General features: G+C 48.5%; 1 protein-coding gene across 2 annotated transcripts; it reads left to right on the forward strand.

Moving 5' to 3' along the window:
* Positions 1-25,692, forward strand: supt5h (SPT5 homolog, DSIF elongation factor subunit). 2 transcript variants are annotated; one of them, XM_069187771.1, is made up of 30 exons: positions 1-107; positions 1,097-1,197; positions 2,577-2,718; positions 3,199-3,264; positions 6,668-6,679; positions 8,810-8,879; positions 9,514-9,582; positions 10,958-11,023; positions 12,009-12,039; positions 12,179-12,247; positions 12,845-13,096; positions 13,427-13,516; positions 13,916-13,986; positions 14,662-14,767; positions 15,019-15,112; positions 15,557-15,693; positions 16,004-16,159; positions 16,909-17,055; positions 17,605-17,751; positions 17,978-18,103; positions 18,777-18,861; positions 19,283-19,390; positions 20,336-20,438; positions 21,552-21,679; positions 21,949-22,057; positions 22,161-22,319; positions 23,241-23,409; positions 23,951-24,154; positions 24,498-24,593; positions 25,200-25,692. In XM_069187771.1, exons 2-30 carry the CDS (start codon positions 1,117-1,119, stop codon positions 25,338-25,340), a joined length of 3,234 nt encoding a protein of 1,077 aa, XP_069043872.1. In that variant the 5' UTR covers positions 1-107; positions 1,097-1,116; the 3' UTR covers positions 25,341-25,692. The 2 variants fall into 2 exon arrangements, with proteins under 2 accessions (XP_069043872.1, XP_069043873.1); XM_069187772.1 differs by lacking the exon at positions 6,668-6,679.
* The last annotated feature ends 909 nt before the right edge of the window (positions 25,693-26,601 follow it).

The raw sequence follows: 26,601 nt of genomic DNA on the forward strand, positions 1-26,601 counted from the left end.
TCAGTGTGTTCTCGCGATAGTTCCTTTCAGTCTGTGCTGGAGTGGTGATGTGTGTTTATTAACTCAACGATTTTTTACATATTTCTCAGTTTGCGGTAATTTTTAAGGTAAGTGCTCTTTCGCTGCAATTTAGGCGTCAGATGCCTGTATTAATACCATGATTCGTGCGACTAAGTACGTATGTATTTCTTAGAAAGAGGGTTAGGCTTAGGCTTAATTTCAGGGCCTAGCTGTGAGTTTTCTATAAGATTCGTGCCTGTTATCAATCTCAAGGTGTTTAACCTCATAAAATATTCTTACGTGTTGCATTAATGAAATGAAAAAACGATTAAACTTGGTGTGTCAAGATAGATTTTCGCGTACTTAATATAATTGTTTACGTATTTGTGCATGGCCGGTACTACTGTATTTTATATTAATATAGCTTCCGTTAATAAATTCCGTATATCGCTCATGTCGCATACCGTTTTTCTGTTTTAGATGTCTGGTAGCGCGTAGCTTAATTAAAAAAAGTGGAGCACGAATAAAAACAAGAATGAATTGGAATGATGGAGAGAGTTAGAAGTCGTAGCTAAGTCGGTTTGTTTTTGCCTTGAGAGCTTCTCTCTTCATGCGGAGTCACAAGTATCCGCTGCCTAAACAAGCTGAGCTCCTGATTCTGCAGGGTTGTGTGGTCTTTGACGTGTATTTCGACTTATTTCGAATATTGACGTCATTGCTGAATTTGCTGGCGTTTCCAGCGGGGAAAGTTTAAAATCCAACACTCAAAGATCCCACAGTTCTGTCAATTTAGTACTTCAACGTCAACACAGTTGACACTGGTCCAGCGCAGCCCAGATTAAAAAAGACCACACAGCAGAAGCAACAAAACGCATATTACCCTTACACACAGTATTCAATCACTACAAGATCTGCATATTGAGGTGCCTACTGCCGCTTGAACTGGAGAAAAGGCAGTTGTTCCAAGGCTCTAGAGCTGGAGTTGTGCTAGTCAGGATGATGCCTGGGTGAGGACGCACAGCGAGCAGGTTCAGCCTTCAGCCTCGGTGTTTACAAACTGGTGGTCCTACAGCTCCTTCTCCCTGTTTCCCACTAGCCGGGGGTTGTGCTGAAAGGATGTCGGACAGCGAGGACAGCGACTTCTCGGACAACCAGAGCGAGCGCAGCAGCGAGGCGGAGGAGCTGGAGGAGAATGAGGTAACGGTGGGCGCCCTCCCCTGAACCCCTGATCGATGCACAGTCTCCGTTTAGGCCCGGTGTTCTTTTACCCTGCGCTCACTGGACAGCGAGACTGGACAGGGCGGTCAGAAGAAGCTGCTCTGTCCGGAGAGCTGTGCCACTGCAGGGGTCACTGAACTGAGGTCTTTTTCGCGGTCAAAGAAGACGGGGAGTCGTGTGTTCGACGATGTGTGGCGGTTGTGTCCTTTTCTTCCCTACCTGTGCCAAGTTTCTTTGGAGTGTGCGGATATTATTTTTTGAAGTTTAGCGATCACCCCAGTTGTCCCATTAAGTGGTGGTGAAGGGGCTGCAGAAGATTGGCTTCTAGCTGGAATCTGCACGGCCTGTCCCATGTCCTGCCTCTGCTCACAGATTGTTCTGCTGCCACTAAGACAGCTACCTGACCACCATTTCTTTCCCTTCATCCTCAGTATGTGGTCTGTGACACTAACTCCTGCCGTTTAATACTTTTCAAAAGTTCATCCATTTCAGTGCAAAAACAGCCAAGTGTGATTTATTATTGATAAAGAAACACTTTATATTATATAGCGCCTTGAACGGTGGCCTATCAAAACACTTAGTGACACTTAGCGCCTCGTGCACTGGGATTCCTATGCATACTGATGGCTTTAAAAGAAAAAGAGCTGTCTGTTTTTAAGCACAGTGTGTTATAACTGCTTAACACAGTGTTGTACCCTGAAAGTTTTCAGATTTCCCTGCTATCAACGACTGTGCTCTCTGACTAGCTTTTCCTTCCTGCTTCTCTGCTCTGTGCTTGGGCGCAGCTGGGGTACAGGGATGTCGGTTTGCTGGGAGGCCCCGTCTTGGCTGGCAATTAAACGTTAGCAGTTGGCTCAGACCTGCAGTTATCCTGGGTCCTTCAGCTCCAAACTTGTTTTCGTCTTGGCAACAAGAGCGCAGAGGTTAAATCAGGTTGTTAATTCAAGTTAGGGCATAACCTGGCGCTTCACTGTTAATACACCCAGAAAGGAAAGGTGTTTGTGTAGGTCTTGGGGAGGGAACAGTGACTCTGGTGCAGCTCGTCCTGCCGGGGTTTGAATCCTGTGCTGGTGGCAGGCCCAGTACAAGGTGCCGATCGCCCCGCCTTCGGGCCTCCAAGCACAGAGCAGAGTGGGGATTGTGCCCGCAGCTCCGAATCAAAGCGCAATTCCAGTCTTGGAAGCTGTCGAAAGGCAAGACGGAGGGTTTATTTGTGTGCTCTGGACCGCTGTGCCGGAAGGCAGGGGTTTGGGTCGGGCCCTCCCTGGAGAGCGGTTCTGGTCCGGTTCTGCAAAGCGGGAGGGGTGACTTGTTTGTTGCTGGGTGTGTGACGGCCCGCTATCGTCCTGCAATGGCAGGAGGAAGAGGCCCAGGCCAGCGACAAGGGAGAGGAGGAGATAGAGGAGGATGAGGAAGAGTACGATGAGGAGGAAGAGGAGGATGATGACGACCGGCCCAGGAAGAAGCCACGTCACGGGGGCTTCATCTTGGACGAGGCCGGTAAGATACCTGTGTTCCTCTCTCTCCCTCGGCACTGGGGGTGTCTCTGTGCCACTGGTTCATTGAGAAAACCATTTGAAAATATTTTTTTATGGTAATTCTGGAGCAGATAAAAGAAGGGATTCAATCCTCTGCCCAAATTCAATGTAATCACCTTCTTTTCTGTCTTGTTACCTTCTGCTCACCTGTGAAATTGTGTGGTGCCCCCCTCATTCTGGGGTACAGGACAGTGAGGTGTGCTAGTCCTGTAAGTGTCAATTCTGCTTCTGAACCAGCATTCAGTTGTTGGTTCTGCATAGCTGAATTCAGAGGGAGGTCATATCCAGGCTTGCTGTCCACTGTCCGATGTCTTAAACATAAAAGTGTTGAGGTCTGTTGCCTTTTAAAATGCATGATAAGGTGGACAAAGAGCAGGCCACAGGTGTGGCGGCTCTGACACTTAACAGGAGAGGCTCTCTGACACCATCTTTCCTGTTCTAGATGTGGACGATGAGTATGAAGATGAGGACCAGTGGGAGGATGGAGCTGAAGACATCCTAGAGAAAGGTCAGTGCGTCCTCGCGAGGAGGTGGGATGGAGAGAGTGGCTCGCATGAGAAGCTCTCCTTCGAGAGCTGGCGTGCTGTATAGGTCTCCTGTGACTGGGTTTGGAAAACAAAACAAATTGCATTTAAAAAAGCCAAAACAAACCTTCATAGTGGCTTTATAGATCAGATCCTTTCAGCACCTAATATTCTGAAATGGTGTGAAGCTGCCATCTGTGGGTTTATGACTGAATGCCTCTAACACCTAAAAAAAGTGGGGGGATTCTTTTTGTTGTATATACATTTTCTTATCGTTCTCTTCTGATGCCCCCCTTTTTTAACTTCTGAATCTGAAAGTTGGCCTTTGGTCTGTCTGCTAAACCTGTAGGGACTAATAGGAATTACAATGTTTCAAGACTCGTTTTGAAGCATCATAGGGAAAATGATGCTTCAACATGCGACTATATATCATAATGTTGGTATGTTATTGATAGCATATTAATTAGGCTGTTCCTGTAATGTCCTGATCTTAAGATTTACAGAAAACAATCTTGAGCCAGTTAATTGCTCTGAAGCTGCTTTGTTTAGGGCTGACTAGGCCAGTGCATCATGGTCTGATTTTAACCTCTAGCTGGTGGAAGGAAAGATAGCTGTTCAATGCTTCCCATATCTTAAATTAGTCATGTTTTGTCATACATTCTAAATGTTTAAAAATTGTGCTTAAGCCCGTGATTACCTGTAGGGTATAATTCCTTGTAATGCAAAACCTTCAGAAACATATTTGGAAGTTACATCAAGCATGCTGTAAGGGTAAATTCCAAATATTTACCTTAGAATGGTAGTTCTATTTACTGCCCCTTTGATGTCAACATCTTGAGTGATCAGGCCCTATGGGTTTCAGAAACACGATAGAGATTTTTGGCTTTTTTTTAAATGCCCCTAAACATGCATTCTGTTGTAAGCAGAGCCACCCATCCTCCCTCAACCTTGCCAGTCTGCATTTAAAACCAATAAGCTTCCCTGCCTCTTCAGTCTCCTTCCTATTTACTGCAGACTTACAGGTGTTGGCCACTATCATGCTGCTTTCCTGCAAGCTATGAGTGCTGACGTCTTGGAAGTTCAAATCCAGCTTGGGAAAGTGACAGCTCAGAAGTTGGGCTGAAGTCATTCTAGGGCTTAAGTAACACGCAGGCCAGGAGCACATTCTGGTTCCTGCCTCTGTGAGTGAACTGGGAGCGTGGAACACCGCAGTTCAGCTCTGGACTGACTGGAAAATTCTCATGGTGTCCCAAAGGCAAAGCTGAAAACGTTTGTGGTGTTTAAACAGGACGGCGTGGCAGAGGGGACTGGCAGCTCAACATGATGAGTCATGCACACCACATGAGACTTAGTCCACGTGCCGTTTAACGGGATGTTTACTGAGCTATCTTTCCCATTTTCATCTGTTTAACACCAGTAATTGGGTTAGACAAGGGGCCTCCAGAAAGGCTCCAATTTCAATTGTTTACAGTTTCTGAAGTCTAGTGCCAGAAATCCTTGTAATTGCAACAATTTGAGGCACGCAAACATTAGGCATTTGAAAAAAACGTGCAACATTAAGCCTGAATTGTTTTGCAATAGTGATGCCTGTTGTGTTAATTTTGACTGTTCCTTTGCTGCGCTCATAACTCTTTATTTTTTATGCATGCCTCCTTCAGTTAACGGTAAATCAATTCCAGATCTTGTTTTTTTGTTCTGTTTTGTATATCTGAATGTTTATGTATGTACTGTACGCATGCGTGATGGCAGGAAACCAACACGCACACGGACCGTATAACACATTGGTGCTCTTTGTGGTTGACTTGTTTTGCATTGGGAAAGAAGAAAGCACAGATGACCAAGAGCAGGAGCTGATGTTTCGATACTGGGGGGGGTTCTGGTACCCACTCAGTCGATAGAGCCCTCTAAACCAGACTGCAATCTCAGCCCTGATAATGTGTCTGTGAACTCGGGCCAGGTGGTGCTGGAGGTTCCTGATTAAAGCTCCTCTTACCCTTCTACTTCTAAATTGAAGCATCTAGCCTACATCTTCAGATGATGTTAAGCATTTGCAGTCTTGCAGTTATGATAAAATACATTTCAATTGAATATTGGCTATACAGTGGTCCAGTATTGCATGCATTTCTGCCTCACAGCTCCCGGGCCCTGGGTTCAATTCCGGACCTGGGGTGCCGTCTGTGTGGAGTTTGTGTGTGTGTGTGTGCCCTGCGATAGACTGGTGTCCCATCCAGGGTGTATCCTGCCCTGTGCCTATTGCTTGCCGGTATAGGCTCTGGCTCCCCTTTATGGAAGGAAGTGGTTAGAAGATGGATGGATTACTATGATGGTTAGAAACCACGCTCTACGACTCCTAACATTAATAGTGTCGACATTGAAGTCAGTAGAAAAGAATGCTGATGTAATATAAAATATAACTTTTTAGTTTGAATTCCTCCATTCGTAGACTAGGGTATTTTTTTGAAATCTTGAGTTGGGGTGCGGTCAGGCCTGGAGCAGTGGTGTGGGTGTTGGTGGCATTCCATAGGTCATAGGTCATAGGGCATTGCCAGTTAACCCTTCCCTCCTTGTCTCAGAAAGCAGGGAAATTACTTTGCAACTGGCCTTTGCTCCCGCTCCCCCCCCCCCCCACTTCAAAAGTCTATTTTCCTCCTGGTAACATAGCCTAGTGCAGCCTCCAGGGAAGCACTGCAGTACTGCTTGCAGTTCTGGTGCAGAGGAACAGGATGACAGATTTCTCAAAAATTACTGGGAAACCAGATCTCTAGTCTCGCCTTCAGGCATCTCTTTCTGTAACAGGCAGTGATTTGAGCCGTGAGGATGCCCTTGATTTTTAGAGACAGAACCTGGAGCTTTTTCTGGACAGCCCCTGGCCAGGAGCATAGACAACATAAACAAGCCCAACTGCTTGACATCAAGCTCAAACAAAAGCACAGCAATGTTTATTCCAGATAGAAAACAGCTTTTATAGTGGAAGTATCTTTAGACTGCAGAACTGTCCAGCTTTCCGTCTGGCTGTTGTACAACCTGCCAATAAAACAGCACTTGTACATTAAAAGCACTGTTTCTCATTGCGCACAGTATGGGGACTGTAGGCCGGAGTATGTTCCTTTAGTAGTATGGGTCCCATTTTTATATCGATTTAATATTTATTTATGTCCGGACAGATTTGTCAAAAAAAAGAATCTCTGCTTTCCTTACAATTGTATGTACCATTTGTACCTTTTTTTGGGTTCCTTTAGACATTTTGTTTACTTTTTTATTTTTTTCCTTCACAAAATTTTGGTTCCCTCCCTGACCCCTGTCACCCTTTGCTGTCCGCCATTGGTGATATAATTTGGCTCATGCTGTGTGCTGCAACCATCTCCACCTCCACCCCTCCTTCAACAGAGGAAGCGGAAGGTAAGTCCTGATTTCTTCCAGGTGCCAACATGGAGGCAGAGTAGACTGGGACACAGCAACATGTTGCCGAGTCTGTGACTGGTGCAGAAACACTTAACACGGAGCAGATATTTTCAGTGCCTTTTGAGCAGTAGGGAACAGGAGGGCTGTGCTTGTATGCCAGCCGTCCCTCTGCAGCTTAGCCGTCGCTGTAAATGTGGGCTAGAGCGCATTCACAGTCTGCACTGCCAGGATCAGACAGACACAGGCCAGGGGTTATTGCACCGAATCCGAACACACCTGCGTCGTAGATTAATGAAAGCGAAGATGACGTAGTCGGCGGGGGGGGGGGATCTTTACGGAAAGAGATTTGGGTCATTCCAATCCAGTCCCATCCGTGTTGGCACCTGTGCTCTGGTGTGTGGTCACTGCTCTGTGCTCTGGCCGGCCGTCTTGTCCTGCTCGCCTGCACTCGGAGACAACCAGCCTTGCTCACTGTCACGTGTGAGAAGCGCCACTGTGCCGCTCCTTGCTGGGCATATTGGGATGGATTGGAGATAAAGGGGTTTAATTGGATGCCTCACCAGTGTCCGGGTTTGGAAAGTAGAAGTTCAGAAGTGGGAATAACAGCACTGAATGGACAATAAGATACTTTGATTTGTGTGCACACTGAGGAAAAAAACAACAACCTCTCCCTAACTACACACTTTCTCATACTCATCCTGGGGGAGAAAACTCTTAAATCAAGGTCTTGCCACTGGTTTGAGAGCTCTCTGCACTCCTACGTATCCTGTTTGACTTTTAAAGTGTACTATTCTTCATTGTTAGAATTTCAAAGGTTTGTGTTGCTGAGGAGTCAACACAGAGAATTAATCAAAAGGGAAGTAAGCTTCTAGTAAACAAATAGTCACAATAGTTGCCTCTCATATAAGCTCCCATGTCATTCCAATGGAGACCATGCAAAGCAAGCTCCCAAAATATTTATGCACGTACAGTATTGGAAAATCCCAAAACTCCTTTGTTATGAGAAGTTTGGGGTGGGCGAGTTTGAGTTATGGAATTGAGGTTCTGGCCAAGAGAAGCTGCCGGTCTTAAATAGCAGTGTGATTTCCAAACCTGGGCCTGCTCCTCCCACAAAACAAGAAAGTCCCATCTGCCTTTCACAGTGTCAGTCCTTTGAAAGGCCTCTCGATCTGTCTGTTATCTGCTTTTAGGAACATAAAAGTGTTTGCAGTCCGCAATCCGGTGTGCGTTTGTTTTTATTTCTGTTTAAAATTCCAGTTGGAATAAAAGGCATCTTGTACCATTTACGGCTTTCTTGTTTCCAGAAGACCTGTTGATTTTGTGGTGTAGAAGCTGTTTAGAGGTTTCTGCTTTTGTAATTCAGCGAATCCCTACTAGGGGCTTGTGATTCCACATACAGCAACGGGCTGTGTGCCGTCTGAGAGGGATATTGACACGGGCAGTCTAGACTGGTGTGCGTGTCTTTCAGATTCCTGTTATGACGGCCTGTTGCAGTTCCCTGGAACAGGCTTATTCTGTAGGTCTTGAACCAGAATGGCTTTAGATGTAGACTGAAAATCACAAACCTTGTCAGTGAACTCATACATACTGCCAGTGTGAAAAATGACTGCACGATTTTCACTTTTGCCAGTAACCCTTATTAATAAGGCTTCTCCTGATGGGACAGTTGCTTTTGGATTGTTGTCAGGCTATTTGGTTTAAACTTTCTTTCTTACAAACAAGCTCAGAGGGGAAAAACAGTTGGAGCACTGTCACTGAATTGTCAACTTGTGATTAGAGCTTGTGTGATGAACACCAGAAACAGTTATTAGGTTTATCCAGTTTTATTAGCTGTGGGTTCTTGAGAAGCCAGAGGAAATGAACATTGAAGTAGGATTGAACCTTACTTCTCAGGGCTCAGTAAGTTACTGTCCTGGAGTGGGATGTTGCTCTTGAACCCGGAAAGCACAGAACCCCCCGCGGGCTGTTGCCTTTGGAGTTGTGAGGGAATGAGACTTGAGCCTGTGATGGCGTTGGAGGACAGCTGGCTGTCTGCTTGCTCGTGTAGTTTCAGGGAGTGCGTCGGTGAGATGTCCGTCTGGTTCGCTCCGCTGGCTTGATTTTTCTCTGTCCCTTTTTTCTCCTTAGTGTCCAACATCGATCATGTGGTTTTGGATGAAGATCGCTCGGGTGCCCGCAGGCTGCAAAACCTCTGGAGGTGTGTGTGCACAGGAACACAAGCCCCTTCCCTTGCAAGAGACCAGCTCTGATCCTCAGTGTGAATCCCTGTGCTGTGTGACTGAGAATCATAGGCGCCTGTGTACACTTAGTGTTTTCACTGTGCTTTTCAAACTGTAATTCCCTTATTTAGGTTGAACTAATGGTATGAAAGTGTTAAGTCTTTGGCTGGGAAGCCTCTTTTTGGTTAATCGTACACTTTCTGAATGCCCCCCAGTTCATGCAGGGGAAGCACATTAGAGTGCTTATTGACCTGTTGTGATGTTGGTAATTAAATTTCGGAACGCCTTGTTAATGAAAAGCAAGAATTGTTCTAAAAGTAAAGCCGGGTTTGTGTCACAAGTGATGTTTAAAGCCAAACGCGCTGGTCCTAAACCCAGTCCTTTGAGCCTCTGTTTGAAGACATGTTCGCACTGCACTGTCCTCAGAGGAAGGGGTTTGTGGGCCAAGCAGCAGAAAGCATTCCCAGACATCCATGTTTCCTCCCTCCCCTTGTGCTCGCAGGCAGAAGGAGACAACTCTGAATGAATTCTGAATTCTGTGGTTGTGCCAATAACTACAGGCTTCCCTGCCTTGCTTCTCTTGAATTGCTTTTTGTGTTTTCACCTCCTCAGAGACCAGCGGGAAGAGGAGCTGGGTGAATACTACATGAAGAAATACGCCAAGTCATCTGGAGGAGAACAGTAAGTGATTTACATGTATAGTTGTAGACGTTGTTGTCCTTGAGAGATCAATCTGTCCCATACAGCGTATACAGTGAAGCAGTTCTAAATTGCCATCCGTTCAGAGTCAAGGCTGTATTTTGAAAAAAAATGTGAATTCTTACACGGCAGAAGCACCTATAGTCAGTTCTCTTGCTCATTCTTAAGATAAACCGTTTATCCGGAATAATAACTTATATCCATATAACACCTTTCCAACCTCAAGAGCACTGTATGCTACAGTGCTAAAGAAAGAACAAGACAAAAAATACAATAAAACAAGAACATGTAGGGTGGGCAGTCAGACGTAGGCCCTTAAAAGGTGAGTTTTGAGTTTGTGTTTGAAGAGAGTCAAAGGGTTTATCTCTCGAAGAGTCTGAGGAAGGGCGTTCGGGGAATTTGATGTCTACCAGAGCTTGATTTCACTCAGACACCCGATTAGTGACAGAGGCAGGAGATAGGAGGAGGGAGAGGTTTTAACATAAAATCTGAGATTAATTTGCATAACAGTGCAATTGAAGATCATGTTTTTGTATAATCTGACACAAAGGAAGCATATAAATAATAAAGAGCAATGGCACCAAGACTGAACCCTGCGGCACACCGTGATTTACCTGGGTCATGGGAATGTTTTGAGCAATTCTGAATGATTAACTGTATCGAAAGCCGGAATATGATCAAAGAGCATGAGGACACTTATAGCCCCCGAGTGAAACGCCATAAGTAAATCATTCACAACCCTGACAAGAGCAGTCTCAGTGCTATGATTACAGCAAAAGCCTGACAGGAGTGGTTCAAACAGAACATTTACTCTCATACGAGCCAATATTGGATTTGTAAATACTTGTTCTAATGCCTTAGAGGTGAATAGTAGAAAATAAAACTTGGTCTGTTGTTCATCATTATGTCAGAATCCAAGCCAGGTTTCTTCAGAATGGGAGTGATTGATGTAAAATCACTCCCATTAAAGCAGCAAGGACTACACCCCTGGGAAGTCCTGGTCCTGGAATGGGATTGAATGTGAACTGTATATTCCCCACCAGGCACTGGGGAAAGATCACAGGATAAAACAAAATGTCTCCATGGTGTATTTGTCTGTAACATCTGAACTGCACTGCATGTTTTCCCACTAATAGAAGTAGGAGTATTTTCTGGAGAGTGTGTCATCTCAATGGTAATCAGAAGATTAAAGAAGAATGTGCAGTTGTTTCACTGTTTATATAATAATTAATAAAGAATGTTGAACAGGTGTGTCTGGTCTGTTTGAAGAATAACCAAGTTTGTACAGCTTTTGTGCTGATAAAATGCATTTTCTTCCTTTTTTTTTTTCCCCGTTACAAAAAACCCCCTCTTGAAGTTTTTACGGGGGCTCGGAAGAGCTTTCAGATGACATCACCCAGCAGCAGCTACTCCCTGGAGTCAAGTAAGTGTTCGGGTCTTCAACACAAGCAACTGTGTGTCTTGGCGCTTCCTGTCAGAACCTGCTGTCCGTTTGCCGTCCCTGGTGCGTTGCGCTTTGTGTCAAACACATGTTCAAGATTTTTCCTCTGAAGATACTGGCTCTTTGAAGCCTCTTCAAAGTTCTGCCTCTGGTTCAGATCCCTCAAGAGCCTGTTGCTAGACTGTGGCAGTGAGAGAGGCTGACATCTAATTACCCAAACTCCTGAATGTACCTCTGCACCCCAGAAAACTAGATCCTGTTTCATGGGATTGTCTTTTTATCTTAAAATGCTTTGTTAGCAAGTGTTGTCACTGCGGTGTTGATATTATGCTCCTAATATTGTTTTGAAATGTGTAGGTAGAGATATAAAGTGTAATATTCTTGCCCTCTCCCCCCACCCACTACAGAAATGATTCACCATGCTCCCCCCCAGAGCGTGCATCCATGTTTTGTAAGGCACTAAACCATGTGTCAAGGTTACGATTTCCTCCTCGGAGACCCTCCAGTTCAGTAGCAGTGAATTTCTGAGCTGGGAAGTTTAATGCATTTTTAATAATGGTAAAACACAGATCTGAGTTTCCTGGCACAGTCCAAAGACGTGCTGTCTGGGCCAGCTGGCCTGTGTAGATTGTCCCCCGCGTGTGTGTGTGTGCTTGCCAGTGACTCTGGCTCACCAGGGCCCTCAGTGGAGAAAGGAACGGGATGGGTGGGATGCTGGGATCCTTGTGATGATGTGATGATTTGCTTGGACAGGATGGGGGACCACACAAAATGTTGTCAATCCTTGAATCGTACACCGTAGAGCTAACCATTCCAAGAACTTGGTCTAGGTGAATTTTGCTAAGGAGACATGAGAGTCAGTGTTGTTTTATCCCAGAATTAACCTTTGCTTCGCTGTGTTTGTTTTATTACAAGATTATTGCCGGTTCTTGCTCTCACAAACCCATTTCTGATCTGTTTCTTCAAGGGACCCCAATCTGTGGACGGTGAAGTGCAAGGTAAGTTTGCTTCTGTTTCTGTTCTGTGATTCTCCCTTTTGCGTGTCTCTAGCAGATGTTTCCTGTTGGTTGTTGGCATTTGTCACTGCAGCCTAGCTTCGGTGTGTGATGGTGTGCGTTTATGTTTTTGTCCTTGCAGATCGGGGAAGAAAGAGCCACTGCGATTGCTCTAATGAGGAAGTTCATTGCCTACCAGTTCACGGACACAGTATGTTTTGGAAAAAAACGTCCGGTTTAATGTACACAAGTGCAGGGTTTTCCATGCAGGTAGCAAAAACAGAAACTATGAATCCAAAAACTGCAAGCCTTGAGGTGGATGAGTATTTAAAAGACATAGGTGTTCATACTGACACATCGCTTACATCTTCTAGACAATGACAGTGTGCGCCAGCAATTAAAAACACCAGATTTTACCATATGTACTCTGTGTATAGAGTTAGTGTAACACTTAAGTCACTCAGTTAAAATTGTATGATTTCAGCGTAATTGGAGAAAGGGCAGGTCTGAACAGTTCACCTCACTACGCCCGCCCGGCAGTCAGTGAAACCTTAATGTTTTTCTTTATTTTAAAACTCTTAATCTGGCTTTGTTTTTCAACGAGATGGAAAGCTTTGCTAATTGCAAACGAAATGGTGCTTTGATCTTTGAGGTCCTAACTACCCTTAAACCCAGTGTCAGTGGGCCCTCGTACCTCTGCTTGTTACATTTTTTGTGAAACTTGCCGATTGGCGCTAAGCAGATCAAAAACGCGGTCCGCGTGGAGCCCCTGTCCCCCTTGACCCCTGCCCTCCTGCTGTCCCCACAGCCCCTGCAGATCAAGTCGGTAGTGGCCCCGGAGCACGTGAAGGGCTACATCTATATCGAGGCCTACAAGCAGACTCACGTCAAGTCCGCCATTGAAGGAGTGGGCAACCTGCGCATGGGCTTCTGGAACCAGCAGATGGTGCCCATCAAGGAAATGACCGATGTCCTCAAGGTGGTCAAGGAGGTCACCAACCTCAAGCCCAAGTCATGGGTGCGGCTCAAGAGAGGCCTGTACAAGGATGACATCGCTCAGGTATGACTGTGGCAGGAGGGAAGGAGGCACCAGCACTGGAGAACAGATTGACTTTGGTGTCACAGCTAGAACCTTCAGTATTCTGAATAATCTGTCCAACCCTCTGTTCCTCACCTGCCTTTGCTGGACTTGAGTTTCCTCCCTTTTCTCTCCTGTTTTACCCCCTTGAAAGACTGGAATATTACCTTTGGTAAGATGTCCTGGGTGCACAGTACAAGATGCATAAAAGCAAGAACATAAAAGTTTTGTCACAGTCTTGTTTTAAGCAGAAGTGTTGTTGGGCTGTTTTTCATGATTTGGCTGTGATTGCTTGTTTGAATTTTTTGTCAGGTGGACTATGTTGAACCCAGCCAGAACACCATATCGCTGAAAATGATTCCCAGGATCGATTTCGACCGCATTAAAGCTCGGATGAGCCTGGTGAGCATCAAGCTTCGTAGTGGTTTTGGCTCTTTTGGAGTGATTTTTTTTCTTCTTTTTGCCTGAGCTGATACATACAGTAGGAGCTACCTTTTTGCTAACGGCCAGTATTAATTAGGAAACTAACCTGTGCTGACCCAGAAGTCACTACTGGGGAAAGTCTATATTATAGCTAACATGTTAACAGACATTGGATCTCTAATTGAATCATTAACAAATGGAAGGAATGTAGTATATCTCACATATCTCTGTCCAAGGAACTTTTTCAGCTTCTTAAAGATGTTTATTTAAACCAAGGAGCTGTACTGTTTCTGTAAGATGTGGGACAGGACGTTTTGGTAGGGTTCAGCCTGGTCTAGATCCCTGATTGGCTGTATATATTGTATCCCTCCGTCACAGAAAGACTGGTTCGCAAAGAGGAAGAAGTTCAAGAGACCCTCCCAGAGACTGTTTGATGCTGAGAAGATCAGGTATCGTGAACAGTTTTTATTTCATTGAGCAGAGAATTCCAGGGTCATCATTTCCCCTGTGTCTTTCAGTATCCCAGTGTGTGTCCAGGCCCAGGTATAGCAGAATTTGCTACAGCAGCTGCAGCTCCTATGGCTTATATCTGGGAGTTTTAATCAGAATAAATTGCATTCCTATTATGCTTAGTGTTACAAAGGATCCCAAATCGCCTCACACACTGGACAGACCCCATTTCTTCTACCATTGTAGAATAGCTCCTAACTGGGAGACTTGCACCCAGTCAGCACCGGCAGCCACACTACACTGTACACCAGGGCAGAGGGGTGAGAATCTGCTTCCCCCATTGAATTAAGGAGGGAGCATTAGGAAGGGCAGATTGTACAAACCCAGAGTAGTCAGGACCTCTGTTTAAAGTCTGGTCTTAAGTTTTGTAGAAAAAAAACTTTGCTCATTAGAAGCACTGCACTAATGTTTGTAGAGTTTCGCTGGTCTGTGCAATAATTGTTGATTGTTAATTGTCCGTCTGTGCCGTTATTGGGAGGGGGCCGGATGAAGGGGAAGGGTATAAAGATGGCTGGTTTCTGAGGGCTGCAGCTCCAAACGAGAGGGTGGGAGGGTGCTGGAGGACCGGTCCCGGCGCAGGGTCGCTGACCGTCTCGCACGGCTCGATGTTCCAGGGCGCTGGGCGGGGAGGTCACCACCGACGGCGACTTCCTGATCTTCGAGGGCAACCGCTACAGCCGCAAGGGCTTCCTCTTCAAGAGCTTCGCCATGTCCGCCGTGGTAAGAGCGCAGCTCCTGCATCGGGGCGGGGCGCAGGCGTGCCCCCTCTGCCTGCGGGCTCCCAGTTAGCGGAAGGCGCATACCGTTTGGGGGGGTACTGCGGGGCCAGGCAGCCATGTTGGAGGACCCAGCAAGGAGGGCAGGGGCCAGATCTTGAAGGTCTTGGGCTGTCGGGGGCAGCTGTTTTTTGCCACCGTTCAGGAGTGATCCCGGCCCCTCACCCTCCCTCCCTCCTCCGTGTGCCTCTGCAGATCACAGACGGGGTGAAGCCCACCCTGTCCGAGCTGGAGAAGTTCGAGGACCAGCCCGAGGGCATCGACCTGGAAGTTGTGACGGAGACAACAGGTGATTGCACTGCACGCCATCAAACAGCCCAGAGCCCGTCCCTTCCTGTAAACGCGAATCAGCCTTGCGTTCTCCCTCTTTGTGAGCTGTCTGCTGTGGTGACTCATTATGCTTCCGTTTCATGCTGGACAGCCTAAAACAAGAAAGGTGCCTTCTCATGCTTATGGGGCCTGTCCCTGCACCCACAGTTATAGTACAGTGGTGACATAATGGTTAAGTAGCGTTCACATCAGGCCCTGCATGAGCCAACAGATTATTTTTCTCTCCTTCACAGTCAGGGCACTGCGTGTTTGGCCAGCTAGGTAGCCCTTCTGAAGTGGAGTAGTGTTTCCGAGGCACGGCAGGCGGCGCTCCTTCGCAGTGGTCTTTCTCTGTTAAAACTATTGATCCTGTCCCGGGAGGCCAGGGGTGCTGGGCTAAGATCCTGTGCTGTCGTATCCGCAGGGAAGGAGCGGGAGCACAACCTGCAGCCCGGGGACAACGTGGAAGTGTGCGAGGGGGAGCTGATCAACCTGCAGGGCAAAATCCTCAGCGTCGACGGGAACAAGATCACCATCTTGCCCAAGCACGAGGACCTGAAGGTACAGGCCTGCGCCCCGGCACACAGGCCTGCTGTTCCTCCTGCAAGGCCCCCTGCGCTGTTGAGGATTTACAGTTAATGGGGCGTGTGCAGGAGCAGTGGGTGCTGTGAGGTCATCCTGGGTTGGGATCCGAGGAGGGGAAATGGTGGAAACGCCGTGTGCGAAAGCGTGCATCCCGTCGTGCGTTTGGCTTGTACCCTGGCACGCGTGCCAGGTAATCTGCTTCTCCTGAAACGTGCTGAAGTTCTGCCCTGACGACAGTGGCGCGGGTCTGGGTGGTGGGGGCGTGCTGATCGTCTCTGTCCCCCAGGACCCTCTCGAGTTCCCGGCCCACGAGCTGAGGAAGTACTTCAGGATGGGCGACCACGTGAAGGTGATCGCCGGGAGGTACGAGGGCGACACGGGCCTCATCGTCCGCGTGGAGGAGAACTTCGTCATCCTCTTCTCGGACCTCACCATGCACGAGGTAGGGGACGGGGACGGGGGCCCCTGTACACACTGGTGCCTTCTCGCATTCGTACGGCGAAGCGGGGTTAGAGCTGCATTTACCAATAACATGGGAAAAGTGTAGGATCTTCAACGGGAGCACAAAATGCAAATTAAAAAGAAGCGGGTCTCTTGTTTTTTATGCAAAAGCTTATGGTCAATTCCACTTATTTTTCACATGGATACAACGCTTGTTTACAGTCTTTACTGCTTGTCCAGCTCTGCTGAGCCACAGACTCCATTCTTTTAGGGAAAGATAGGCCCATAGATACAGTACAATGAACAGAAATGTTTGACACGGACTACATTTGCACAGTACAGTATTGCAAGAGCTACATTTTGCAAGAGCAGAACACTTTTCTAACCATCTCCCGCACTCGTTAGTGGAAAGTTTTTGCCTCCTGGGCTCAAGCAACTGTTGCGACTGATTTCTGGTGATGGAGGAGTCTGATGGGCAGGAACCCTTCCCAGTCCAGCCCGCTTGTCAAGAAACCGCCAGCTGTTCTTTCTAGTCCAAGTGAAACAGCCGCCCTTCGTCACCAAAACACGTCGGCAGCAATCAAAACCAATACCACAAGGAGTGCAGCGGCTTGTTAATGGAAAAGCTTGTAGGCAAAGCCTCTCTTCCTCCTTCATCTGCGCAGCCAGTCACTGTAGTTCAGTGGTGTGACGGGCAGGCGTGCTGGCCAGGGCCGCCTCTGACCGCGCTGTGCTGCCTTGTGTTTGCAGCTGAAGGTGCTCCCCCGGGACCTGCAGCTGTGCTCGGAGACGGCCTCCGGGGTGGACGCGGGGGGCCAGCACGAGTGGGGGGAGCTGGTGCAGCTGGACCCGCAGACCGTGGGCGTGATCGTCCGCCTGGAGAGAGAAACCTTCCAGGTAGGGCTGTCCTCCCGCCCTGGGCGTCTCTTCACTGGGCTGGCTCTCCAGTCCAGAGCACGCCCTTTACTGCTCTGCCGCTGCTGCCCTCTCCTGAGCAAGTGTGCGTCGCGTCAGTTTCAACCACATACTGTTTATGCAGTAACAAAGCATAAAAAATGCTCAGAAAACAGTGCTCACACCAATAAAAGGAAGAGGGTTCTTAAGTTTTCAAAGGAAAGGAAACATACTTTTTCTTAGACTGTAGTCAAAAGATTCGGATGTCATATTAAAATTGTATAGCGCACTAGTAAGCCCTCGTTTAGAATATTCTGCACAGTTTTGGTCACCATGTTTCGGGAAAAAAACATTGCTGCTCTGGAATTTAAGAGAAGGGCACCCAGATACATCCTGGGCTTAAGGGAATGTCCTACACTGATGAGCGGAAGGAACTGAACGTTTGTAGTCATGAACAGAGAAGGTTATGCAACCGCGTGTGTGCAACAGCAAAGTAGGACCCCCCCTGCAACGAATACCCTTACAAAGGAGTTCCCTGTCAAACCCCTGTAGGTCCTCAACATGCACGGGAAGGTGCTGACTGTGCGGCACCAGGCTGTGAACCGGAGGAAGGACAACCGCTTCGCCGTGGCCCTGGACTCGGAGCAGAACAACATCCACGTGAAGGACATCGTCAAGGTCATCGACGGTCCGCACTCGGTACGGGATCAAAACAGGAACATCCCGAAAAATGGCCTAACATGGCATCAACCGTTTTGAAAATATTTAATGTAGACGTTCCTGTTCTGACAGATTTCCCCATATCGGTTAAAGCGTGTTTCGAGCACTTTTGAACGTGTTGCAACGTGACAGCAGTCCGTAGTCAAGCCAGCTTGGTCCGGGCCTCTCCGGGGTTTGTCCCATCGTTGTGCTTGTTCTTCCTCAGGGCCGAGAGGGAGAGATCCGGCACCTGTTCCGGGGCTTCGCCTTCCTGCACTGCAAGAAGCTGGTGGAGAACGGGGGCATGTTTGTGTGCAAGACGCGTCACCTGGTCTTGGCTGGGGGCTCCAAGGTGGGCGCTCTCCCTGCAGGGACAGCTCATCGCCACGCTACACCGGCCTGTCGGAGGCTCCCAGCACGGCACAGCTGCCTCAGACAAGCCCCAGTTTGCTGAGGGGCAACTGTGGTGGCCCCTGAAGTGGAGTCATAAAAATCAGGTAGAGGTTTATTCCCTGCCGAAAAGAAAAGAGACAACGTTTCGGCTGGGTGGGAAGAAGGCTTCACAGCTGGAAGGTTGTCTCTTCTCTTTTCGGCAGGGAATAAACCTCTGCCTGTTCCTCTGCAGCCTGTGCATGCTGATGCAGCTCCCTACTCGATCATCATTTAAATGGGTCATTTTTCTTTACGCTTTTATTTTTTCATCATGATGTATCGCCTCACGGCTCCAGACAACGGGAGTGTGGTTGTAGCTTGTAGATCCATGGGAGAAAAGATGAGGAGACCCTGGCTACAGCAGTAAAACCACTGAAATAAGAAATATGTGGAGTGCTGTTTAGTAAGTAGTGTTATGTAGGAACTACGTAGGATGTGTTGTTCCTTGGAAAACTTTTAAACTAACGCACTTAAACTACTTCAAGCATTACAGGTTGAAATCACAGGTGAAGATGTGTTATAGGAGCCCTGTGCCCTCTTCCTCCTGTCTGCCTGAGTTTGTCACTGAAGGCTTGTGTTATGTCTGTGTGTAGCCCAGGGATGTGACGAATTTCACCGTGGGGGGGTTTGCGCCCATGAGCCCCCGGATCAGCAGCCCCATGCACCCGGGAGGAGGGGGTGAGTACGGACTCCATACCGCCACCTGCTGACCTCACACGGACACTGCACCCAGATCTCAAGGGCCTTTGCCATTGCAAGCTTTTCTTTCACCTGACATGCGTCCAGCTACCATAAACAGAATCGAAAGCAGGCTAACGGATGTGATTGGCTGTCGCTGAGGGTCAAGGCTCTCCCGTGACCCCACAAGTGATTGCTGAGAGCAGTGCAGTGTCCTCACTCTCCTGCAGGAGGAGCAGGCGTTGTCACAGGAGCTGTCTGCTCATGTGCCACGTCATCCCCATCCCCTCGTGATGAGTCATCCCCACTTTCGCTTGACATCGATCCATCACGTCGAGACGCGTTACAGATTAGTGGAGTTACTTTGCGCCTCGATTTCCTGCAGTCACTGTGATTTAAATCCTCATCGTGTGATTCGCAGGTCAGCAGCAGAGGGGTGGGCATGGCGGAGGCATGGGGCGTGGCCGAGGCCGGCGGGACAACGATCTGATTGGACAGACAGTCCGTATCTCACAGGGACCTTACAAAGGTAAGCAGAGCCTGTACTGTATAGAATTAGGGAGACTACAGTCAGGCCCTTCAAGGACACAAGCTGGTTCTGAACAAGAGTGTTGAACTGTAAGACTAACAAGCCACAGTGGAAACGCATGTACCCAGAAAATCTACACACCCTTTCCAAAGTAACATTTTGTGGCCTAACAGCCTGAAATAAAGACACAAATCAGAATTTTATCTGACCTTTAATTTACACGTTGTAACACCCAACCGTAAGGTGAAAAATAAGTGTGTAGACTTTCTGTAAGCACTCTATATGTGGAGTCTTATCTGTAGAGGTCTCAACATGCTAAATATTTTGCGTTGTGATTCCCCTCATTAATAAGGGCATGATATTTGCCCACAGGCCTCCTATCTTGCAGGATCTCAAGGACCTATGAATTCTCAGGGTTATGTCATTTGTTGTCTTTGCCAACATTATACTTGTCAGTAGTGGTGCCCAGTGTTCTAATTTAATTTTGTACATGAGGAATAGGCAGTGATTGCCAGGACCATGATTTTATGGTGTAAACCTGGAAAAAACACTCATTCTGCCACATCTGCCAGTGATTACATTGGGTTGTAGTGCTCCTGGCTTAACTGCAAAGAATTGTATAAATATTTTGATCCTTAGTTAAGATGTCTGGGAAACATCAGACCAGTAGAAGTTCATAAAAATATTCTGTTCAGTTAAAAACCACTTCTCTTCCGTTTCACAGCAATATTTTATACTTTATTTTTCTGAAACACTGTTAAAAATGCTCTTCTAACTTTTACTGTGAATACCATACACTTAAATACATCCTCTGTTCTTGACCCTGAATGAATAAAAGACTTTGTTGTGCAAACTCTCTGTGGCTGCCTGGCAGTGGCTCTCCTGTCGGGGGGTCGCAGGTCTCTTGTGGGCCAGACAATTTGAGCTCTCGCTCCTTTTTCCCAGGGTACATTGGAGTAGTAAAAGACGCCACAGAATCGACGGCTCGTGTGGAGCTGCATTCCACTTGTCAGACCATCTCCGTGGATCGGCAGCGTCTGACCACTGTGTAAGTGCCTTTGGAATGAGAGGCAGTGTGAAGGGGGGGGCGTCTGTCCAGTGGTTAGGGTACAGGGCTTGTGAAGGGGGCCTGTCGGTCCAGTGGTTAGGGTACAGGGCTTGTGAAGGGGGGGGCGTCTGTCCAGTGGTTAGGGTACAGGGCTTGTGAAGGGGGGCCTGTCGGTCCAGTGGTTAGGGTACAGGGCTTGTGAAGGGGGGCCTGTCGGTCCAGTGGTTAGGGTACAGGGCTTGTGAAGGGGGGCTGTCGGTCCAGTGGTTAGGGTACAGGGCTTGTGAAGGGGGGCTGTCGGTCCAGTGGTTAGGGTACAGGGGTTGTGAAGGGGGGCTGTCGGTCCAGTGGTTAGGGTACAGGGCTTGTGAAGGGGGGCTGTCGGTCCAGTGGTTAGGGTACAGGGGTTGTGAAGGGGGGCGTCGGTCCAGTGGTTATGGGTACAGGGGTTGCTATCATAAGGTTCCCAGTTGAAGCTCCGGGTCTTCCTCAGACCAGGCATTACAGTCAGTTACTGAGTCTCTGTGTGTGGATGGAATGTCAGACTGAAGTGCTCTTGTCAGTGACTGGGCTGATGCCGTATTTCATTCTGTAATCTCTTTGGATGAAACCCTCAGCTACATGAGCAAAATATGAGTTCAGCTGTTATTACTTTAATCTGCTCTGCCAGGGGTTAGTTAATCAACATCTGACCACACTGGAGTGGATGAGAGGAACCAGCTTTTAACAGTTCGAGCAGCGCGCGAACAACGTTTTCTCTCGTTGTGTGGTCTGTTGGGAAACGCAGGAAAACGGATTTTCCCTGCACATCCCTCTTCCTCCTCAGGAGTAGTTTGCCAGAATAATTTCAGAGGAAAGAGAAACAGATGTTCTTTTGAACTTTGGGCAAAAAAAGAGGGGGAGTCGGCAGGGTGGTGTGCGTTGGGGCGCGTCTCCCCACTTGAATTCTGGTTCTCCACTGCAGCTGACTAGAACTGAAAGACCTGTCACCTGACTGTTTACTGCACCGCCCAAACACGGCCTGCCTGCCGCTCTGTCTCACCCTTTTGTGTGGACATTTGTGAGGTTTTTTTTGTCTGACCTTTGACTTGTCTGTTTTGGGGGGATTCACAGGGGAGCAAGGAGGCATGGAGGAATGACTTCCACACATGGGCGCACCCCCATGTACGGCTCCCAGACCCCCATGTACGGGACAGGCTCCCGAACCCCCATGTACGGGTCTCAGACGCCGCTGCACGACGGTAAGACCTCACCCGATCCCGATCCCATCACTCGATCCCGATCCTGATCCCGATCCCAGCCTTCTCTTGCTCTCCTGAGCGTTGGGGTTACAGCACACTGTCCAAGGGACTTGGTAATGATCCAGTCTTGAGCGCTCACAAAACTTGATCTTTCTGTTTCATGAAAAACATAGCATCTCCTCTTTCTCCAGATCTGGGTTCCACACTTTTTGTAGGCTCATGGATCAGGATCTGATTGGACTCTTTTGCCTTTGCCTTTAATACTGCAGCTGGGAACCGCACCCCCCACTATGGCTCACAGACCCCGCTGCATGATGGGAGCAGGACCCCAGGACAGAGCGGAGCTTGGGACCCCAACAATCCCAACACTCCCTCAAGGTAAGGCGCGCCCCCCCCCCTTCTCCCCCAGGGGCTGGCTGTCGTAGTTCAGTCTGATCACACGCCATGGGGTCCCTGGTCTCACCCCGTTTTCTCTTCACAGGGCTGACGAGGACTACGAGTTCGGATACGACGACGAGCCCTCTCCTTCTCCGCAGGGTTATGGGGGCACACCCAATCCGCAGACGCCTGGTTACCCTGAGGTGCCCTCTCCTCAGGTCAACCCCCAGTACAACCCACAAACACCGGGCACCCCTGCCATGTGAGTGACAACACCCCAATCCACCCATGGGCGCTCACTGCTCGCTGCCAGGGCACAGGGGCCTGCAGGGGTCCTGACGTTGCCAGCTTGTACCCACTGTTCCGCAGAATTCGGCACACAGCATGGGTCTTCATACCCGAGTAATCTCCACATCCTGAATTTGTTATCCTGAAGTATGAGGATACACAATGGGAATGCATGTGTGTTCTGTTTAGCATCAGTTCTGATTTTAGAAGAGCAGCTAGGTTAGCTGACAGGAGCGCTGTTGTTCCGTGGACAGGCCAGTGAGGGTATTGGAAGGTCCGCCCGCTTGCTGGCAGTGTGGTCGAAGGCAGCCTATCTGCCGGAGCAGTCTCCTGGAGATTGAGATGTTATCCCTCAATCCCTTCTGAGTCAGCACACTAGTCCAGGAAAGGAGGTGCAAGCCAAGGCGTTGAAAGAGTGTGTGGGTGAAGTCGTGGGTCGATCTGTCGGTGCTGTCCCACTCCTCTGACAGGCCTGACGCTGGACAGGCCGCAGTGAGCGCTGCGCTCATGTTCAAGCCAGCTGGAGGAGCTCGTGGAGACATGATGACATGGGAGCGAAGGACAAAGCTCTTGAGCCAACAGTTGATTTTTTTCTTGCAAGTCCGTCCAGTGTTGCTTTTCCTCCAGAACAATGCACAACCATCGGGTGCTACGATTACAATAGAAGGCTGCTGTGGAAAACGGTGAGGGGGTTTTGACTGGAACAGGTCTCCTGTCAGACCACCGGGGTCATGTTTTGTCTTGAAAGTGCGTGATGAGCGTGGTGTCTCAGCGGGGTGTTCTCCTGATATGCTAGTAACTCCACCAGCACAAACAGAAAAACGCTGCATCGGTATATCGAGAGCACTGTATGACGCACGTCGTGTTAACTACTTCCCTTGTCCTTGTTCCGCAGGTACAACACAGACCAATACTCCCCCTATGCTGCGCCCTCTCCGCAGGGCTCCTATCAGCCCAGTCCCAGCCCACAGAGCTACCACCAGGTGGCGCCCAGTCCTGTGGGTTACCAGAACACACACTCTCCTGCCAGCTACCACCCCACCCCTTCGCCCATGGCGTACCAGGTAACATCTTCCTCTTCCTCACTGTGAAAGATTACAGCTCGTCTCTCCACAGTACTGTTACCACATCGCCAGCCATGTCCCTACACTTCCCTGAGCATCAGTGGGTGCTTTCCTCAGTGTACTGTGGATGATATGTGGAATAACATCAGGAACCCATCCCTCCCTATAGGGGGGGTGTGAGCCAACACACTGTTGGTGTATAATTTTCTGTATCGTGAAAAGTTCTAGTGACTTCAAACCTATCTTCAAACTTCCGTGATGGCTGCAGTTAAGAAACAAGGAGACCAAAAAATAAAGCTGATAAAAGAAATTGATCAAGTCAGGTTTTGCGAGGTGAAATACTTGTGGTTGAAACACTGAGCTTGATTAACTGATTTTATTAGATTTTTTGGGTGATTGCTTAAAATATCTAAAATATTTTTTTGCATTTAAATTAAATCCAGTAAACTGTATTTACATATTAATCTCTGAAAGGTGTTGTAGAGAGATGAATTTAAACTGCCGATATCTACCATGCTGACTGTTTGGGTCCCCCTCCCAGGCCAGTCCGAGCCCCAGCCCGGTAGGCTACAGTCCCATGACCCCAGGAGCGCCCTCTCCTGGTGGGTATAACCCCCACACCCCTGGCTCCAGCATCGACCAGACGTCCTGCGACTGGGTCACCACTGACATCCTCGTGCGTGTCCGGGACTCCTTCCTGGACACCCAGGTGGTCAACCAGACCGGCGTGATCCGCAGTGTGACGGTGAGTGACCGCAGCCCTGCCGCTGGGGAGGTTCAGAGACTCTTAAACTCTCTGACCTTGACGCCCCACTGTGTTGGAGTCGTCTGACCGGAGTTTTTCCGACCTGGCTGCCTGAGGGTTGTTGCTGTGTGGATGGTTCTGCGGTGCGCTCGTACTTTCCTGTGCACGGCGTGGTGCTCCTCCCCGTGAGCCGTCCTAATCTGTCACACTTGCACACGCTTAGTTGTTGCCTCCTCCGAGCGGATGTCTCATGGGGGATCCCCCCAGGTCCACGGGGGAGCTGGGGGTGGCGTCTCTGGTCTGCTGTCCAGTCAATGGGCTCTGCGTGTCTTGTGTCCCACAGGGCGGGATGTGTTCCGTGTACCTGCAGGACACTGAGAAGGTGGTCAGCATCTCCAGCGAGCACCTGGAACCCGTGACGCCCACCAAGAACAACAAGGTATTGTCGGCTCCTGCCTGGAGCAGCTGTACCTGCCAGTGACGCTAAATCACTGTGCGGAGTGAGGCTTCCTGTCCTGACACTCACTGCTTTTAAAGCATGAAAAAAATAAAATGTGTCTCCTCTTTGTTCAGTACTTCGTTTGGGACACGGCAAGGTTTTCTAAAAGCCTTACCCTATAGTGCCCCCATGTGTTTTGGAAGGAGAAGTACACCCCCACATGCAATGTCAGTGTCTGCAGTAACAGGTTTTAATTGTAGCTGACATCTGTTTAATGGGTAACAGTGTTTGTCTGTGGATTCTGTGGGATTCAGCTCTTGTTGGACCCACTTCATGGCTGGACTCGGCTGGAGATCGGCTTTCCAGGGTGAATGTGAAATGTCTCTGTGTTGCTCAAGTCCCTGGTTAGAAGGATTGAATAACCTGAGGCCCTTTCAGGGTTCAGTCACACTGGGCCTGGAGAGGCACTGGGTCTCATTTTCCTGCCAGGCCAGATGAATGGAGGGCTGCAGGATCAGAGCTCTCCGGCGCCGGTGTTAGAGCCAGTTCGCACGTCCCCACCTCCAGCTGTGGCCAACGACGTGAGCTGTGTGTGTCCCCCTGCAGGTGAAAGTGATCCTGGGAGAGGACCGGGAGGCCACAGGCGTCCTGCTGAGCATTGATGGAGAGGACGGGATTGTGAGGATGGAGCTGGATGAGCAGCTCAAGATCCTCAATCTGCGCTTCTTGGGCAAACTGGAGGTGTGACCCATCCCTCCCAGCTTGAGCTCCGCGCATCCATCCCACTGAAGTTAGAGGAATGTAAAAAAACCATGCTTTTCCGTGGCGTAGCGTTACTTTTTGTACTTTCTTCGTCCTCCTGCTGTGGTGAGGCTGTGCGTATGTCACCTTTTTGAAGAGATGGAGAGTAATTCCGAGTAATTCCTAATTTGAGGAGAAGATTTTTTTTTCCTTTTTTTTTTAAACCTGCTGGAGACAGATTTTGGAGTGGCACGCTGCTCTGATTGTGCAGTGTGGAACTTAGGACTTATTTTCTGCTTTGTTTTTGTTTGTTTTTTTAGGCCATGAAATTCCACAATAAAAACGGCAATGGAGAAGATGTTGGGCTGAGTGGCTTGTTTTCACTCTCAAATTTAAAAAGTGTGCATCTTTGATGTTGTGTGTTCTTCACTGTGATCGTACCTTTGAGTGTTTTCAGTGCTTCTCTCTTGTTGCAGCAGGTTTCACCAGTTCCTGGCCCACTGCTCCCTGCTAAACAGTTACATATATGGGCAACAGATGAATTATCATTTCTTTTTAATCACCTTCTACATACAGTATTATTGTAGTATAATTATTTCAGACAATTACCAGGTAAATCTGTTGCAATTTACCTTATTAACAAGCAGTTAATTTATTACCTTGATGGTTGGATATGGTCATGCACAATTTTAATGCCGATTTAGTCACAGGCGTTTTTAAAGACATGCAGTGCATAAGGAATTGTCCAGACTCCCAACATACCTGTTCAGGCAATCGAACAGGAAAAGCACACTGGGCAAGAGTGGAGTGGTGGCTCTGTGGCTCAGGATCTGCACCTGTGGCTGGAAGGTTGCTGGTTCAAATCCCGTGGCCGGCAGAGGAATCCTACTTTCTTGGGAACCTGAGCAAGGCCCTTAACCCCAACTGCTCCAGGGGTGCCGTATAAATGGCTGACCCTGCGCTCTGACCCCAAGCTTCTCTCCCTGTCTCATGGAGAGCAAGCTGGGGTATGCAAAAGACAAATTCCTAATACAAGATAAAGTAAATAAAGCCAAGATAAAGCCAATAAAGTGATCTTATCAAAACGCAAAAGCAATCGCAGTGTTGCTGATCTGGGCCCCGTCTCTCCGGAAACCCGTCATTATAAACCTGGCACGGAGTTCTCGGACCTGCAGGGATCACTCGGTGACGTACCGCCCGGGACAGTGCTGGAAACTCGCCTCACGCCGCTGACCCCGTGACCCCCCTTCAGACACCAGACTAACCG

Source organism: Lepisosteus oculatus, chromosome 3 (assembly GCF_040954835.1).
Source record: "Lepisosteus oculatus isolate fLepOcu1 chromosome 3, fLepOcu1.hap2, whole genome shotgun sequence".
Classification (NCBI taxonomy): domain Eukaryota; kingdom Metazoa; phylum Chordata; class Actinopteri; order Semionotiformes; family Lepisosteidae; genus Lepisosteus; species Lepisosteus oculatus.

Excerpts from the sequence above, each read along its gene's own strand:
- supt5h (XM_069187771.1), top strand. The coding sequence starts at position 1,117 with ATGTCGGACAGCGAGGACAGCGACTTCTCGGACAACCAGAGCGAGCGC. Across the intron at positions 8,880-9,513 it reads AGGCTGCAAAACCTCTGGAG|AGACCAGCGGGAAGAGGAGC; the intron begins GTGTGTGTGCAC and ends TCACCTCCTCAG. Across the intron at positions 22,320-23,240 it reads ACACCGGGCACCCCTGCCAT|GTACAACACAGACCAATACT; the intron begins GTGAGTGACAAC and ends CTTGTTCCGCAG.